The sequence below is a fragment of the Canis aureus genome, chromosome 23 (assembly GCF_053574225.1).
Source record: "Canis aureus isolate CA01 chromosome 23, VMU_Caureus_v.1.0, whole genome shotgun sequence".
NCBI classification, from domain to species: domain Eukaryota; kingdom Metazoa; phylum Chordata; class Mammalia; order Carnivora; family Canidae; genus Canis; species Canis aureus.
The window spans coordinates 36,287,221-36,300,995 of record NC_135633.1 but is presented as its reverse complement, the minus strand read 5'-3'; the positions used below and the strand labels follow the sequence as shown (position 1 = coordinate 36,300,995).

The 13,775-nt window shown below is 36.8% G+C and overlaps 1 protein-coding gene across 30 annotated transcripts in view; it reads left to right on the top strand.

The window, feature by feature from the left end:
• Positions 1–13,775, top strand: part of DLG2 (discs large MAGUK scaffold protein 2) — a 1,979,996-nt gene that overhangs the window by 1,529,635 nt on the left and 436,586 nt on the right. For 24 of the 30 annotated variants that reach the window (XM_077867259.1, XM_077867252.1, XM_077867253.1 and 21 more), the window contains one exon: positions 10,167–10,322. The exons of the other annotated variants lie outside the window; for them this stretch is intronic. In XM_077867259.1, coding sequence (XP_077723385.1) covers positions 10,167–10,322 — 156 coding nt within the window. The remainder of the gene's footprint in view (positions 1–10,166; positions 10,323–13,775) is intronic. 30 annotated transcript variants of the gene reach the window in all.

The window sequence follows — 13,775 nt, the reverse complement described above, 5'->3', positions numbered from 1 at the left end:
CTCATGTTTTTTACCTTTTGTCTCCTTTTTGTACATTCTGATTGTTTACTTTTGTTCTACGTTTCTCTTACAACAAACCACAAAGACTTTCTCTCTATGGAACCCTGTGTCCATATTTTTTATTTTCTTATTAGAATTGCATACTAGAGATAGAATTGCTAAACCGAAGGTTCAGGATTACTTCTAAAACTTCTGAAATATGTTGCCAGATTGCTGTCTTGAAATGTTGTAAGGGAGTTTAATACTCCATAGCACCAGCAGTATGAGTGTCTAGCTCACCATACCACAACTAAATTGTGATTTATCGATTTTAAAATCCTTCATTATTTTTAAACAGGCAAGGGAGGGGGGAGGCAGAGCATTTAATTTGCATTACTTTTATTCCTAGTGAGGTTAAACATTTATATTTGCATGTCTATTTGTCATTTATATTTTCTTTTTGTGATTGAATGCTATATACCTTTGTCTGTTTTCTATTGAAAACTTGCAGTTTTTCTTACTGAGTGTAGGAGCATCTTTAAAATATTGATAAATGTATTTGAGAAGATGCTTTCCCCAAATTACTGCTTGTTTATGACTTTTTTTTATTTCAGTAGTTTTACATTTTTATGTAGTCAAATCTCTCATCTTTTATGTGACTTCTTCCATTTATTTTATGCTTAAAAATTTTCCAAGGCACCTCAATGGCTCAGTCAGTTAAGCATCTGATTCTTGATCTCAGCCCAGGTCTTGATCTCAGAGGGGTGTGAATTCAAGTCTCAGGTTGAATATACAAAATATATATAACAAATATGTAATAATATATGAATGTAAAATATATATATATATATTTCATCAGGATGCAGGATACCTACTTACCTACTTTTTTGGTAGATTTACATTTTATTCTATGAGTTCAATTAAAAAGAAAAAAACTTTAAAACTGGGTTCATATAAATAAAAGAATTTAAACACTGTGATAGGGCATATTAAACCTTGCTCAGATAATTCAAATCTCAAAAACCTTGGTCTAGCCATGATACTTGGGCTTGTACATCTCAGACAGTATTTGTTTCAACATCTTTCAGAATGCCACAAAAATACTACTGTCACTGGACATGCTTACCCAATGCCAAAGTATGGTGATTCCTGTCCTCTTTGGAGTTATACTTATCATATAGACACTATTGTCAAGGTTATTGACTTTCAACTTCTAATTTTAAAAACACTGCATGAACCATTTATAACCCACAGTCATGAGAGCCTAATTTTGTGAAACCCGAACCATCTTTTGAAAAAATAAAGCAGCTTAATAATTGAAAACTTTCAAAATGACTTTAAATGAAGCTTGTTCTCTGCCATTTCTCTCCTCAATATCAGCAAACATAGTAAAATATAACTAAGAATGATGTTTATACAGAGAAAATCATGAATTGATCTCTTGAGTTTACAAGTATTATTTATAGATTATGGTATGTAGACTATTGCTAATAACAAATTACTTATGGCCCAACAATTTAATAGGACACTACAGCTGTGAGTCATACAGGAAAGCAAGTCATTATGAAGGTACCAGCACAAATTAGGAAGTCTGGGCTGGAGATATTATCTTGTTAGAAACAATGAAAATAATTGAGACAAAGTGAGCATCAACCCCAAGGGCCTTGATAGAGGACCAATTACCTTTTCAATATCAGAAGAAAAAATGAAGCTTTAAAAGGCAACATTATGCATGCAGTGCCTTTGGTGACACTGAACACCACACACATTGTTACTTCTTTTGTTCTACTCTCTTGTAGAGAATCCACATGACATTTATGTGCTAATACATGAACTGCCTGTTAGGGGAGCAGCATTTTCAGAAGCTAGGCAGCCTTGTGACCCCAAGTGCCTGAAAGTAATAATCAAGATAAAAAGAGTGGGGTGCTGGCATGGCTCAATTGGTTAAGCATCCAGTTCTTGAATTCAGTTTGGGTCATGATCTCCGGATGGTGAGATCAAGCTCCACACTGGGAGTGGAGACCGCTTAAGATTCTTACTCTCCCTCCTCCTCTCCTCCTCTTACCCTAAAAAAGAAAAGTAAAACACAGAGTGAAATGATGGTTACCAAGAGATGGTGGGGGTGGATAGGATAAGAATGATTGTATTTAAGGGTACAAACTTGTAATGAGTAGTAAGTAAGTGGTAGAGATCTAAAGCTCAGGATAATGACTAGAGACAATAACATTATACTATAATTATGTAATGTGATAAATATCACTACATCAGCAATCATATCACAATATATAAATGTATCAAAGTAACACTATATACCTTGGACTTCTACACAATGTCACATGCCAATTTCTTAAAATATAAATATATATATACAAAATTAAATAATATATTAAAAATTATATAACTATATATATACATATATATATATATAGTTATATATATAGTTGGCTGCTTTTTGGTAAACTCACAGTGTGTCCCATGCACTGAGCTAGGTGTTTTATGTTCCTCTCAGGCTGACATTACTAATCCCACTTTATTGATGAGAATGCAGAGGCTCAGGGAAGTTAAGAAACCATAGACCACACAGGGTAAAATTTAGAAGAGCCAGAGTCAAACCTAGCTCTGTTTCTTCCTACTCACCACACTGTTTTGTAATAGTTTACCTCTGCATATAATTTTACAGCTTAACAACTTTGTTGGTATGTAGAGAAGGCGTTTTATATCATTAAGTTAAGCTACATTTTAGAAAAGTAAGTATAATGCAAATAGGCATCTACTCAATGGTGGAAGTCCTCCCTTAAAATTAGAGAGATAAATGAGCCCTTACAAATCATCTAGACCAATTCATTCCCCACGTCTCTCTGTTATACTTTAAGTTCTGATAACACCTCCACCAAATGGCTAACAGTTTTCTGCTTAATGCTCAGTGTAAGAGAGGTCAGCCTCTTTAATCCTTCTCATTAAAATGTCCAGTTTACCTGTTACACCACATAGTTCACAACCTGGTCCTATATTCTTTTATCCTCTAATTACTTTGAGGCTCCCCAGAATTCTGCCCTTAAGACCTCTTAGCCCAGACCTAGAATTCAATCCTTTTCTGCTTGCTTCTCCAAATCCTTGGCCTCAAAGCAGTGCATTATGTATAAAGAGGAACATGAGGCACCCTTGTAAGATTAAAAAACAAAAACAAAACCTTTTCCTCCAAACTATGCCAAGCAGTGTGCCAGATGCTTAGACACTCAAGCATTTGGCATCCCAGCTGCCTTTCATTTATGTAGTTTGGTCCTATTTCCTGCATAGGGCTGGATGCTACCTTTAGAGCACCGAGGGAAGGCCACAGCAGGATGAGCGTTGGAAAATCTGAGCAATTTACAGACTCATCCATATCATTCCATGTGACAGATTAATGGTCAAAAGCATACAAATATATAATTCAAATTCTTCCTATGATGATTTTAGACTCTTCCTTTTAATTCTAGCTCAGGAAGAGAGAATAAAAACTACCAGTCCCCTTTCCCCTCACAGCTTTGTTTCTTTCTTATGACTGTATTTCACTCATACATTCTTGCATTCGGGAAAGCAATATAGAAACAATGATAAATGAGATTTGGGCCTGATCCTCTGAGAGCTAATAGAGAAGGAAGGAGGCTTGTGCCCCAAATATGACAGTATAATGAGGTGAGGGCCCTCCTGATTTGGCCTTTGGGCTTTGAAAGCAGTCCTTTTGACGGAGACTGGAAACTCAGTAGAGTGTGAGTCACTCTTACTGTTACCTCTAAGAGAAGGAAGTCCTATCCATTTGACCGGTCTTCAGGCACCACACAGATGAGTATTCACAATGGCTGTCATGTCATCACTGCATTAAACATTTACCGTCTCTGGTACAGAGCTACAGAGCTAGGACTAGGGTGAGGCAAGGGAAGTACCATGTCAGGCACAAAATTTAATTGGGCACTAAAAAACTGTAATTAAGATAGTAGTTTAATGCAACATTTTAGAAAACAAAATTAATGTGAAAGAATCCATAATAAATAAGAGAGGATGAGTTAGGTATTGGTCTCAGGTACAGTGGAATCACATAGGGGTCCAAGGTTTTATCTTTTGCCTTTGAGTGGCATAGGACAGTAAAAACACACAGCCTATTTTATTTTCACTCTTTTGATTGCAAGCAAGAGATCTGACCAGGAATCTTCACAGATTCCTCCAGTGAAGGAATGCGATGGGAGGTAATAGTTAATTTTCTTTATATATTTAATGTCATATGGGAGCCAGCAGAGAAATCCAATGGCATGAACCCTACTAAGTCCCTTAAAGAGTGAACACAGACTGTTTTCTAGATTCAAGGAACCTCTTGACACTTTAGCATCAAAATTCAGGAAGCTTCACTGTGGTTCACTGTAATTAGTGGACACAGCTACAGCTATCCTCTACATGTCTGCATCTTTCACTCATGCTACCAGCTGATAATTTCTTTTTCTGCTGTTTTATTAACATTCAGTAGCAAAATCCAATTGGCCTAAGCTTCTTCTTTTTTTTTGCTCTCCCCAGCCCTACCCTACAGGTCATGGTTGCAGAATCAGATTCCCAATCCTAATCAAGGCAGATTTGGCTGAGTAGGGGACTGAACTGGGTTGGAGTCAGTGGGACAAAGGGGAAGAGGCAGTTGCAGACAGGGTCATTTTCCTTAGGAGAGGGTTTGATGAAGCACCTCCCTCTGCACTATCATTGTGGATTAGCAATTGAAAATGCCAAGGAAGCTGAACAAATAGCAAGTGCTAATGGAGTTCAGAGAAGAGAGGTCACCAAGGGCCAGGGTGTGCTAATTATATGCTATAAGAGCCTGCAATTATAAACCCATAGATATGCAAATAAATGCTGATGGATGAACACTAGAGACTACTAAGCCATTTATCTATGGCCCCTGATAAGTGGACAGCAAAACAAATGATTTGTTTATAAGTTCACTAATCTCTGTAACTACTTTTCCCCCTTTCTGAAGAGAGACAGGAGGTACCTCAGATTGGATTTCCATATTCATTACCTCCTGACCTAGGCGACTCCGGAGGTTTATAATAGGATAAACAGGCTCTTTCATTTTGACTGGCTGATTCACACTGCCTAAAGTCATTTCCTCATGGCACTTCCTTACTGAATAAATGTGAACTGATGGTGGCATCTGTTCCTGCCACCCAGATCCCAATGACAGCTCATAAATTGGCATTTCTTGTCTGTCTGGTGGAGAGGTCATGGAGAATATCACTGCAGAGAAATACTAAGAATGCTGACTCTTGGCATTACTACTTCTGGAACTCAGGCCTGAGAATTCTGTGCCCTGAGCCTGAGGGATGACCCTTACAGGAACTGTGAGCAGGTGTTGCGACAGCCAGGCTTGCAGATGCGCAAAATCTGTCCCTTGAGAGTTGGTGAACCATGCACAGCAAGTACTTAAAGCCAATAGTTCCTGACACCTTCGGGGTTTCTGTCTTGCCAGATAACCTATGAGAATTAATGATGGCCGAAAATTTCAAATGGAGCTAGAAGATTCAGAATAACTTAAGGCTTCCTTGCAAGAGCCAGAAATATTTTTCATTTTCCTCAATAGAGAATAATTTGTTAAAAATCCATGTATTCAAAGAAACAGTTCTCAAGTACCTACTATATGCCATTTCCTATGCTCAAACTGCAGCCTGTTGTAGTACTTACTGGATATTGTACTGTGGCCTATATTGTAGATAATACACGATAGAATTCTAGGACCATAATGAATCTAGCAGGCAGAAATCTTAAAATATCAACTCCATTTTTATGCCACTTGAAAGGACATTCTCACTGATATTTTTAATTTAGTTGTTTGGTTGCAAGAGAACATGGTGAATATTGCAAGAAAGCTCTGTCAAGTTTGTCAAGTGTTTTGTTATGTTTTGGTATTTTTCAGCTATCCATCTTCTGAGATAGCAAATATTCTCACAATTAAACTAGATTTGAAATGTCCACTCAATAGTCAGTAACTGTACAAAATAACTGGTAAATAAATAAAGGATGAAAGACTAACAGTAGATATAAATGGGCCTGAGTATCAATAGCTGTATCTCTGCTTTGATTAGACTTTGAATCATGAGTCGTTAAGCCTAGGCAAAGAATCAATCCACCATGAAAACATTCTGAATGTGACTGTAGGCAAAGATATAAGATCCCTCTTCTAAAATTCAAGTTATCTAAGCCTGTCCTCAACACCAAATCTACTAAAATAAGTGAGTTATGAAATAATATTATGTCCATAAGATGATTCCAAAAGGATATAGGTAAAGGTCCTAAGAGTTCAACACTGGACAATGTGTAGGGCCTAATTTTTATTGTCTTGAATTTATTGTACTGTTCAGAGAGTGTTTTCCTCTTCATTTAGTTGAGTACAATCCAAGTAGGATTTTTTTTCTTAATATAAGTATTATCCAGGTTTCATTCTGATCATTTGTTTCAAAATATACTTTTACAGAGGTAAAAAGACTAGGAGGAAATTGGTAACATCATTTTCTTGGTCTGTCAAGTCAACAGCAGACAGAAAATTAAATCAGCCCTCCTAGGCAGAAAGCACAATGTTAACTGAAATGACATCACCATGAGAATATTTTATGACCTAAAAGAAGTCATCAATTCCCTTATTCTTATGCCCTGTGCTGGCAGTTTAAATTGGTTACCATTTTATATATATAATATTTTTTAATAAAGATGCAGTGAGTTCTCTAAATAGTCACAGGCTCTAAACAAGGCCAGAAAATAGCATTCTTTATTTTTTTTCTGTGTATACAAAAGGTGTCAGATGGACCTCTAAAATAATTAAATGTATTAGCCCCTTTTGGTAGGCCCTATCTATAGTTCTTTCTTTCTTTCTTTTTTTAAGATTTTATTTATTTATTTGAGAGAGAGAGTGCACAAGCAGAGGGAGAGGGAGAAGCAGGCTCCCAGCAGAGCAGAGAACCCGATGTAGGGCTCCATCCCAGGACCTCAGGATTATGACCTGAGCCGAATGAAGGCAGACGCTTAACTGCCTGAGCCTCCCAGGCACCTCTATAGTTTTTTCTTTGTATTAGAATATCAGTCTTACATTTTGCAGGAGTATATCCGTTAAGACTTATAATAAGTCTCATTAATAACAACAACAAAATATGACCTAGCATAAGCATATTTTATCTCAAAAGAAATCCAAAGGTAGGAAGTCCAGAAGTGACATAGTATCACTCCTTATCATCAATAACAGTAACCATTATGCTCCACTACCTGTATTGTTTATTTTTATTCTCAAGGTTGCTTCAGGTCCAAGGTGACCACTGAAGCTCCACCCCTTATCTCCAGGTTCCAGGTAAGCAAAGGGAGGAAATGGGAAGGAGCAAAATCACAGGGGTCCTAGGTAAGTCAGCTCCCTTTTAGGCGGCTATCAGAGGAGTCCCATAAAATCCTTCTGCTCCAATTACATTGGACTGAATATTTTCACTGGGTCACATCTACCTTCACGGGAGACTGAGACATAAAGTTTAACTACAGAAAAAGTGACTAGTGGAAAATTGGCTTTCTCTTAATAAGGGAGTAATGACGTTTGGGAGGCAATCCAGCCATCTCTGCTAAGGCAGCTAAATCATAAGCAGAAAATGTGGAAAATATTATCAGGTCTTCTTATGATAACCTATGCAGAAAAATTCCCATAGAGCTCATACATTCCTCTTCATATCTTATTTAATTGATAGTTATGTATCTCATTAATACAAAGCCCTATCCAAGATGAATTTTTGTTTGGATAACCACATTTTCATTTCAGACAAAACTGATCTCCCAAACCACTTTTCTTTATCAGACCAGCATCATGGGTCTTTCTGTCTCCAAAACCATAGGAAATACACATAAATCTTCATAAAGCTCAGTATATTAACAATTCAAAAACAGACTCCCCCCAAAATCAAAACAGCATTAAATCTGTTTTAAAAGATATATTTTATTTTTTTTAATTTATTTTTTATTGGTGTTCAATTTACCAACATACAGAATAACCCCCAGTGCCCGTCACCCATTCACTCCCACCCCCGCCCTCCTCCCCTTCTACCACCCCTAGTTCGTTTCCCAGAGTTCGCAGTCTTTACGTCCTGTCTCCCTTTCTGATATTTCCCACACATTTCTTCTCCCTTCCCTTATATTCCCTTTCACTATTATTTATATTCCCCAAATGAATGAGAACATATAATGTTTGTCCTTCTCCGACTGACTTACTTCACTCAGCTAAAAGATATATTTTAGTGTATAACTGAAAGCATCTTTCCTTTTACATCACACAGTGTGAATTACTTATAAAAACTGATAAAAACATTTCTTTTTTTTATAAAAACATTTCTTTCTTTTTTTTGATAAAAACATTTCTTAAAAATGATCTTACAGCTGCCTTTTTTAAGGGCTGGTGTTTGTCATTATGAATTGTGTATACTCTATATAATTGATTAACAGAAATTGACAAACTCACTAGGTTTTTCTGAAAATGGAGCACTTGTCTGAACAAGAATATATGCTAGCTTCCATAAAGTGAGAAAAAAAATGGCTCTTTCATTGAAGAACCTTTAAAATTATTCTTGTAGATGTTATTTTATTAGCCACTGAGATAGAACAAGCCAACTCCATTATAAAACACCTCATTTTACCACTGAGAGTTATTTGGATGACAAAATAAGTCTTTGGACTGTCCGTTCCTCAGCCCCTCTACTGTGTTGTAGAAAACAAACGAAATCAAGTCATCTCTTGCTATGTTAAGGAAGGCTTCGTGTTAGGGAAGAAACTAATTATCTAGATAGTGTTATGCCATGACTGGCCCACAGTAATACTATAAATTAGGTAAAGTTTATTTTCACTGCTTTGCTTATCCTCTCTTCTCCCCTGCTCTGTTCAAGAAGCATTGACTGAGCAACTATAAGACATTAGGGACTACTTTGGGAGTTACAGAAACATGGACTGTGCCTTCACTGAGTTCACCATGGATACTTCTACTTTTGCTTAGGGATATGGCCACCACTTACTTCCCCTGATGTCTCATTGACCCAAGGGGTGCTCTCTCCCTCACTTGGGTCTGGCCTTGTGTCCACAGGCCTGTTTCCTGACCTGCTCCTTATCTTCCCACACAGACTATAGGAACTTCCAATTCCATTTGGATTTGGATCTTTCAATTCTTACCTTAAATGGAAGATATGGTAGCAATTTCAGGCTGTATGTTAAAATAGTGTGGTACAGAGTTGTGAGATGTTTGGTTTTTGTTTTTTTTAATAACCAAGGACTTTGCAGTACATGCATGTGTGGCAAAGGTTATAGCTGAAATTTATCTGATCTCACTATGCACATTTGTAGCAACTAAAAGATGCTGCTATTTTAGATAATGTTTTAGTATCTCCAGATTTATTCATTTAGAAGAAATTTTACTAAAGTGATTATCCTTCAGGTAGAAAACTCTCTGAAACTGTTGGTAGGGCAATTTATAAGTAAATATATAGAGGAGTCACTGAGATCATATAAGCATTAGACTTCTAGTTAAGGTCAACCCCGCCCCCTCAAATTACTACATAAATATGTGAAGTTTTATCAATTTATTCATTCATATATGAATATAAAATATTTATGGAATGTGGACTGACTCTAAGTGGTTAACAAAATAAATGTAGTTTCTGTCCTCCTAAAATTTACAGTGTAGTGGGAGTGATAATTATAAATTAAGCAAAACAAACAAGATTATTTCATGCTCAGAAAAAATATTAAAGTATGGACAGGGTACTGTGACAAATAACAAGATGTCTTGGCCAGTGGAGTCAGGAAGGTCTCTATAAAGTTTACATTAAAGAAGAAACTAAAGATGAAAATGGTGCCATGTCAGAGGAGCCCAAAGTTTGGCACTTCAGACTTCATTATCCAGAAAGGTATGGCATTTGTAAGTTGACTGTGACTCCATTGAGGTATCTGGCATCAGGATTTTCATCATGCCCAATTTCATCCAAAGTTCTAATTTCTAACCAAAGATACTGTTTCTTACAAAGACTTTTTCTCCAAGTCTAACAGCCTAAGGCATTGTTTGGGGTGTTTACTTTTGCATATGGTGAAATGCTGCTAGTAGCACAGTTGTTGGGTTTGTATGCTAACCGTGCGTCTCTCTCTTCCTCTTGTGTCACCAGGCCTCCGGAACCTGTTTACAGCACTGTGAACAAACTGTGTGATAAGCCTGCTTCTCCCAGGCACTATTCCCCTGTTGAGTGTGACAAAAGCTTCCTTCTCTCAGCTCCCTACCCCCACTACCACCTAGGCCTGCTCCCTGACTCTGAGATGACCAGGTACTGCATGCGCTTCCTCACTTCATCTTCTCGAATTGCATGTGCTTGAACAAGGATGAATGGGTAGAAGCCACCTCTGCTCACTTCTCTTGAACTTGACATCTTCCTCAGTGGAGAGATGTTCTGCTCGTTTAGTGCAATGGGAGAAATTAAGAACATTGCCCTTTTTTTGCCTAGTGTGATCACAGAGCACTCAAACATGATCACATGTTTTTCCAAATGTTCTTGGTTCCCATGCATTTTTAATAGGGTATTAATTATATTTTTCCAGAAGAATTAATTTTGGAATTTAATTAGCACTATTTCCCTCATATAGAAGGATGAAAGCATGTACTCAATACATTTTTGAATAATATTTAATAAGCACTTATTATGCTCCAGGCATAACATAGCCTGAGAATTCAGTACTATTATTGCCATTTAATATTTTAATGAAAATATTAAATTAACTCTATACTTAGTTCACTTATTTAGATATTAAACAGTTTGCCCCAAACTACAGAATTAACTGGTTCTATCTAATCACAAAGAATTTTAACCTTATGGTTATCACGGTAGGTGTTTACCATGTTCCCTTGATTTAGTTACTCCCATTTTATATAACAAAACAACGGTTCAAAGAAGTTAAGGCATTGTCCTTGGTATGATACTGCCAATAAATGCTGAGTTCAGATTTGGCTTAGAATGTTTTGAGTCTTTCCACAACTTTGTAAACAAATCATTCTAAGTCTGAAGGCTGGATATAATTCTAAAGTATATGTATGCTAAATAATAAAACCTCATCTTCACACAATAGCAAAAGTCACAGAGAGAGGAGAGTAATAAAGGAGAATCTAGTGTTCCTTAAGGTAGTTACAGGTAACTAAATCAGGAGATCTCAGTCATGATGTTCCTCCATATAATGAAGTGCTTATCTAGTTACGTTTTCGGATAGAATACCATCATATATTTTTATAATACTGATAAGATTGAGGAGATACAGATTTTAGAATGATTTGAAGTGTAAATGGATATATCAAGAGGGTCTCCTTAGAACATCATCTCTGTTTTTCTTTTATATTTCCAAAGGAAAAGCTAAAAGTCAATTATTGGCCTTTCTAGAGGAGTTAAATAACAAATTTTAATTATACATAATATTTCTAGAAATACATGAGAAAACGAATTTTTGGCCATGTAGTCAGCTGGGGCATTTTCACTAATTTGCAACAATTAAAGCCTAATAGCATTTTAGAATGCTTTATAAACATTCATTAAATCTTTGTATATTTTTAACAAATCATGAAACTACCTCTTGATACAACAATTTTGAAGCTAAGAAGGCAAAGTTAGCATAACCAGAGGGAAGCAGAAGGTGCGCACACCTATAATAATGACTTCCTGGTATTTAGGCATCTATAATCAGCTGTGCAAAGTCAGCTAACACTTAGCTTTCCTCTGTGCCAGGCATTTTGTTAAGTTCTTCTTACGAATTATATCTTGTAACCCTGACAAATCACCTTATGAGGTAGATCTTATCAATATCTTCATTTTACAAGTAAGAAAACTGGGGGTTAGAAGTTACCTGGCATGCCCACCATCATCCGCTAATAAGTGGCAAGGCTGGGATTCAAACCCAGGGGACCATGGCACCTGCATCAGCACAGGCATGATGGCAGAGACGTCTTCGCTTGCTGGAAAAATTCTCCACCCATTTCATTTTTTCTCTCCTTTCTCTATTTTTATCCTGCCTTCTCATCTCCCTTCTGGCTCAATGTTGATAACCCGTGCTCTCTATTTGATGAACCTAAAAGTCACATTCCTTGCATCCTCCTGGAGATTTTGATGCCTCCTCTCTTAAAACTCACCAACAACCATATGGTGGACTCTATCTCTTGTGTGGATCTACCAGAAACAATTCTATTTCCGCTTACTTTCTGTAATTTGTATTATGAAGACCATGGTTTGTTTTTTTGTTTTTCCCAAAGTAAATATATATATATATATATATATATATATATATATATTTATGGTATCATGTTGAATACGTGTGTTTCAGATGACATGCCTTCAGCAGTCCTGATATGCCCCAGTCTCCACCCCTCACCCTGCATCACACCATTGGGAATTCTGTTTTCTAGTCTAATTCTGTCCCTTTCTTTTTCCCCCTCTTTCTTTCATTTCAAAAAAGTCACACACACACACACACATTTTAGTGGCATTGTCACCAATACACTGATACTAAAATTATTGATTTCATCCCAATTTTCTCCCCTTCCACATTTTCCCAACTCAGTAAATGGAACATTCATCTACCTCATTGCTCAAGGCACAACTTGAGAACCATGCCTAACACCTGTTCTCCCTCATATCCAGCATTCCGTCTGTCTTCAAGTCCTATTGATTCTACCTCCAAAACGTCTATTCATTCTCTATTTCTATTTCTAGCACTTGAACCCAAGCCTCCATTATCTCCCACCAACAATAGCCTCCTAATTGGTCTCACCACTTCTGTTGTTGTCCTGATTTATTCTCAGTACAGCCAAGGTGATCTGTTAAAAAATACAGATCACATCTCTTTCTTTTTTTTTTTTTTTTTTGCATTAGTATAAAATGCAAAGTTACTAATACAGCATCCAAGCTATGCATGACCTAGGCCCCTGCCTGCCTCTTAAACACCTCATTTCACTTCTCCCTTTGCTGATCACATGATTCACATTCACAAAATCCACTAAATCTCTTCCTATTTCAAGCACTTCACACATGCTCTTTCCCCAAACTGAAAAGCTCTTTACTACACTTTGCCTGGTTAACTTCTGGTCATCTTAGATTGAAGCTTAAATAGTACTCCCTCAGAAAATCTCCCTGAAAGAAAATCTGGTCCCCTATTTTATTGTCTCTTTTTTTTCTCATAAGACTCAAGCAATTTATAATTATACATTTATTTATATGATTTTAAATCCAAACTCCTGCCTCACACTCAATGCTATAAGTTCACTAGGTGGAATTATGTTCTTTGCACTGCTAAACCCCTAACACTTAGCATCATGTCTGGCACAGCAGCAGCTGAAAACCTTTGAGTGATTAAATAAACATGGAAATAAGATCTGCAGACAAGCAGACAGATTCCTGTTTCAGGAACACATCATGGCTGAAGCTGTGCTTTACTCAGGTCTTAAGGGTACATAAAACAACCCCATGAATGAATGAATTTGTGCGTTGAAACAACAGCAGACTAGATCTCACTTTGTGTGCTGCACTTTCACCTTAAATTACCTCAATGGTCAGTACATTCATTAGGTAACTGTCCATTCTTCTTGAAAACTGAGTATTCAGAGATTATTTACTTCCTCTGCAATGGAAAATATCACTCTGAGCAGATATTTTTTGAAATGCAGCCAATAATTCAAGGGAAAAGTTCAAGGGTTCTTGTTCCATTTTTGACATCATCACTTGCTTCTTTCCACTGTGACCTTA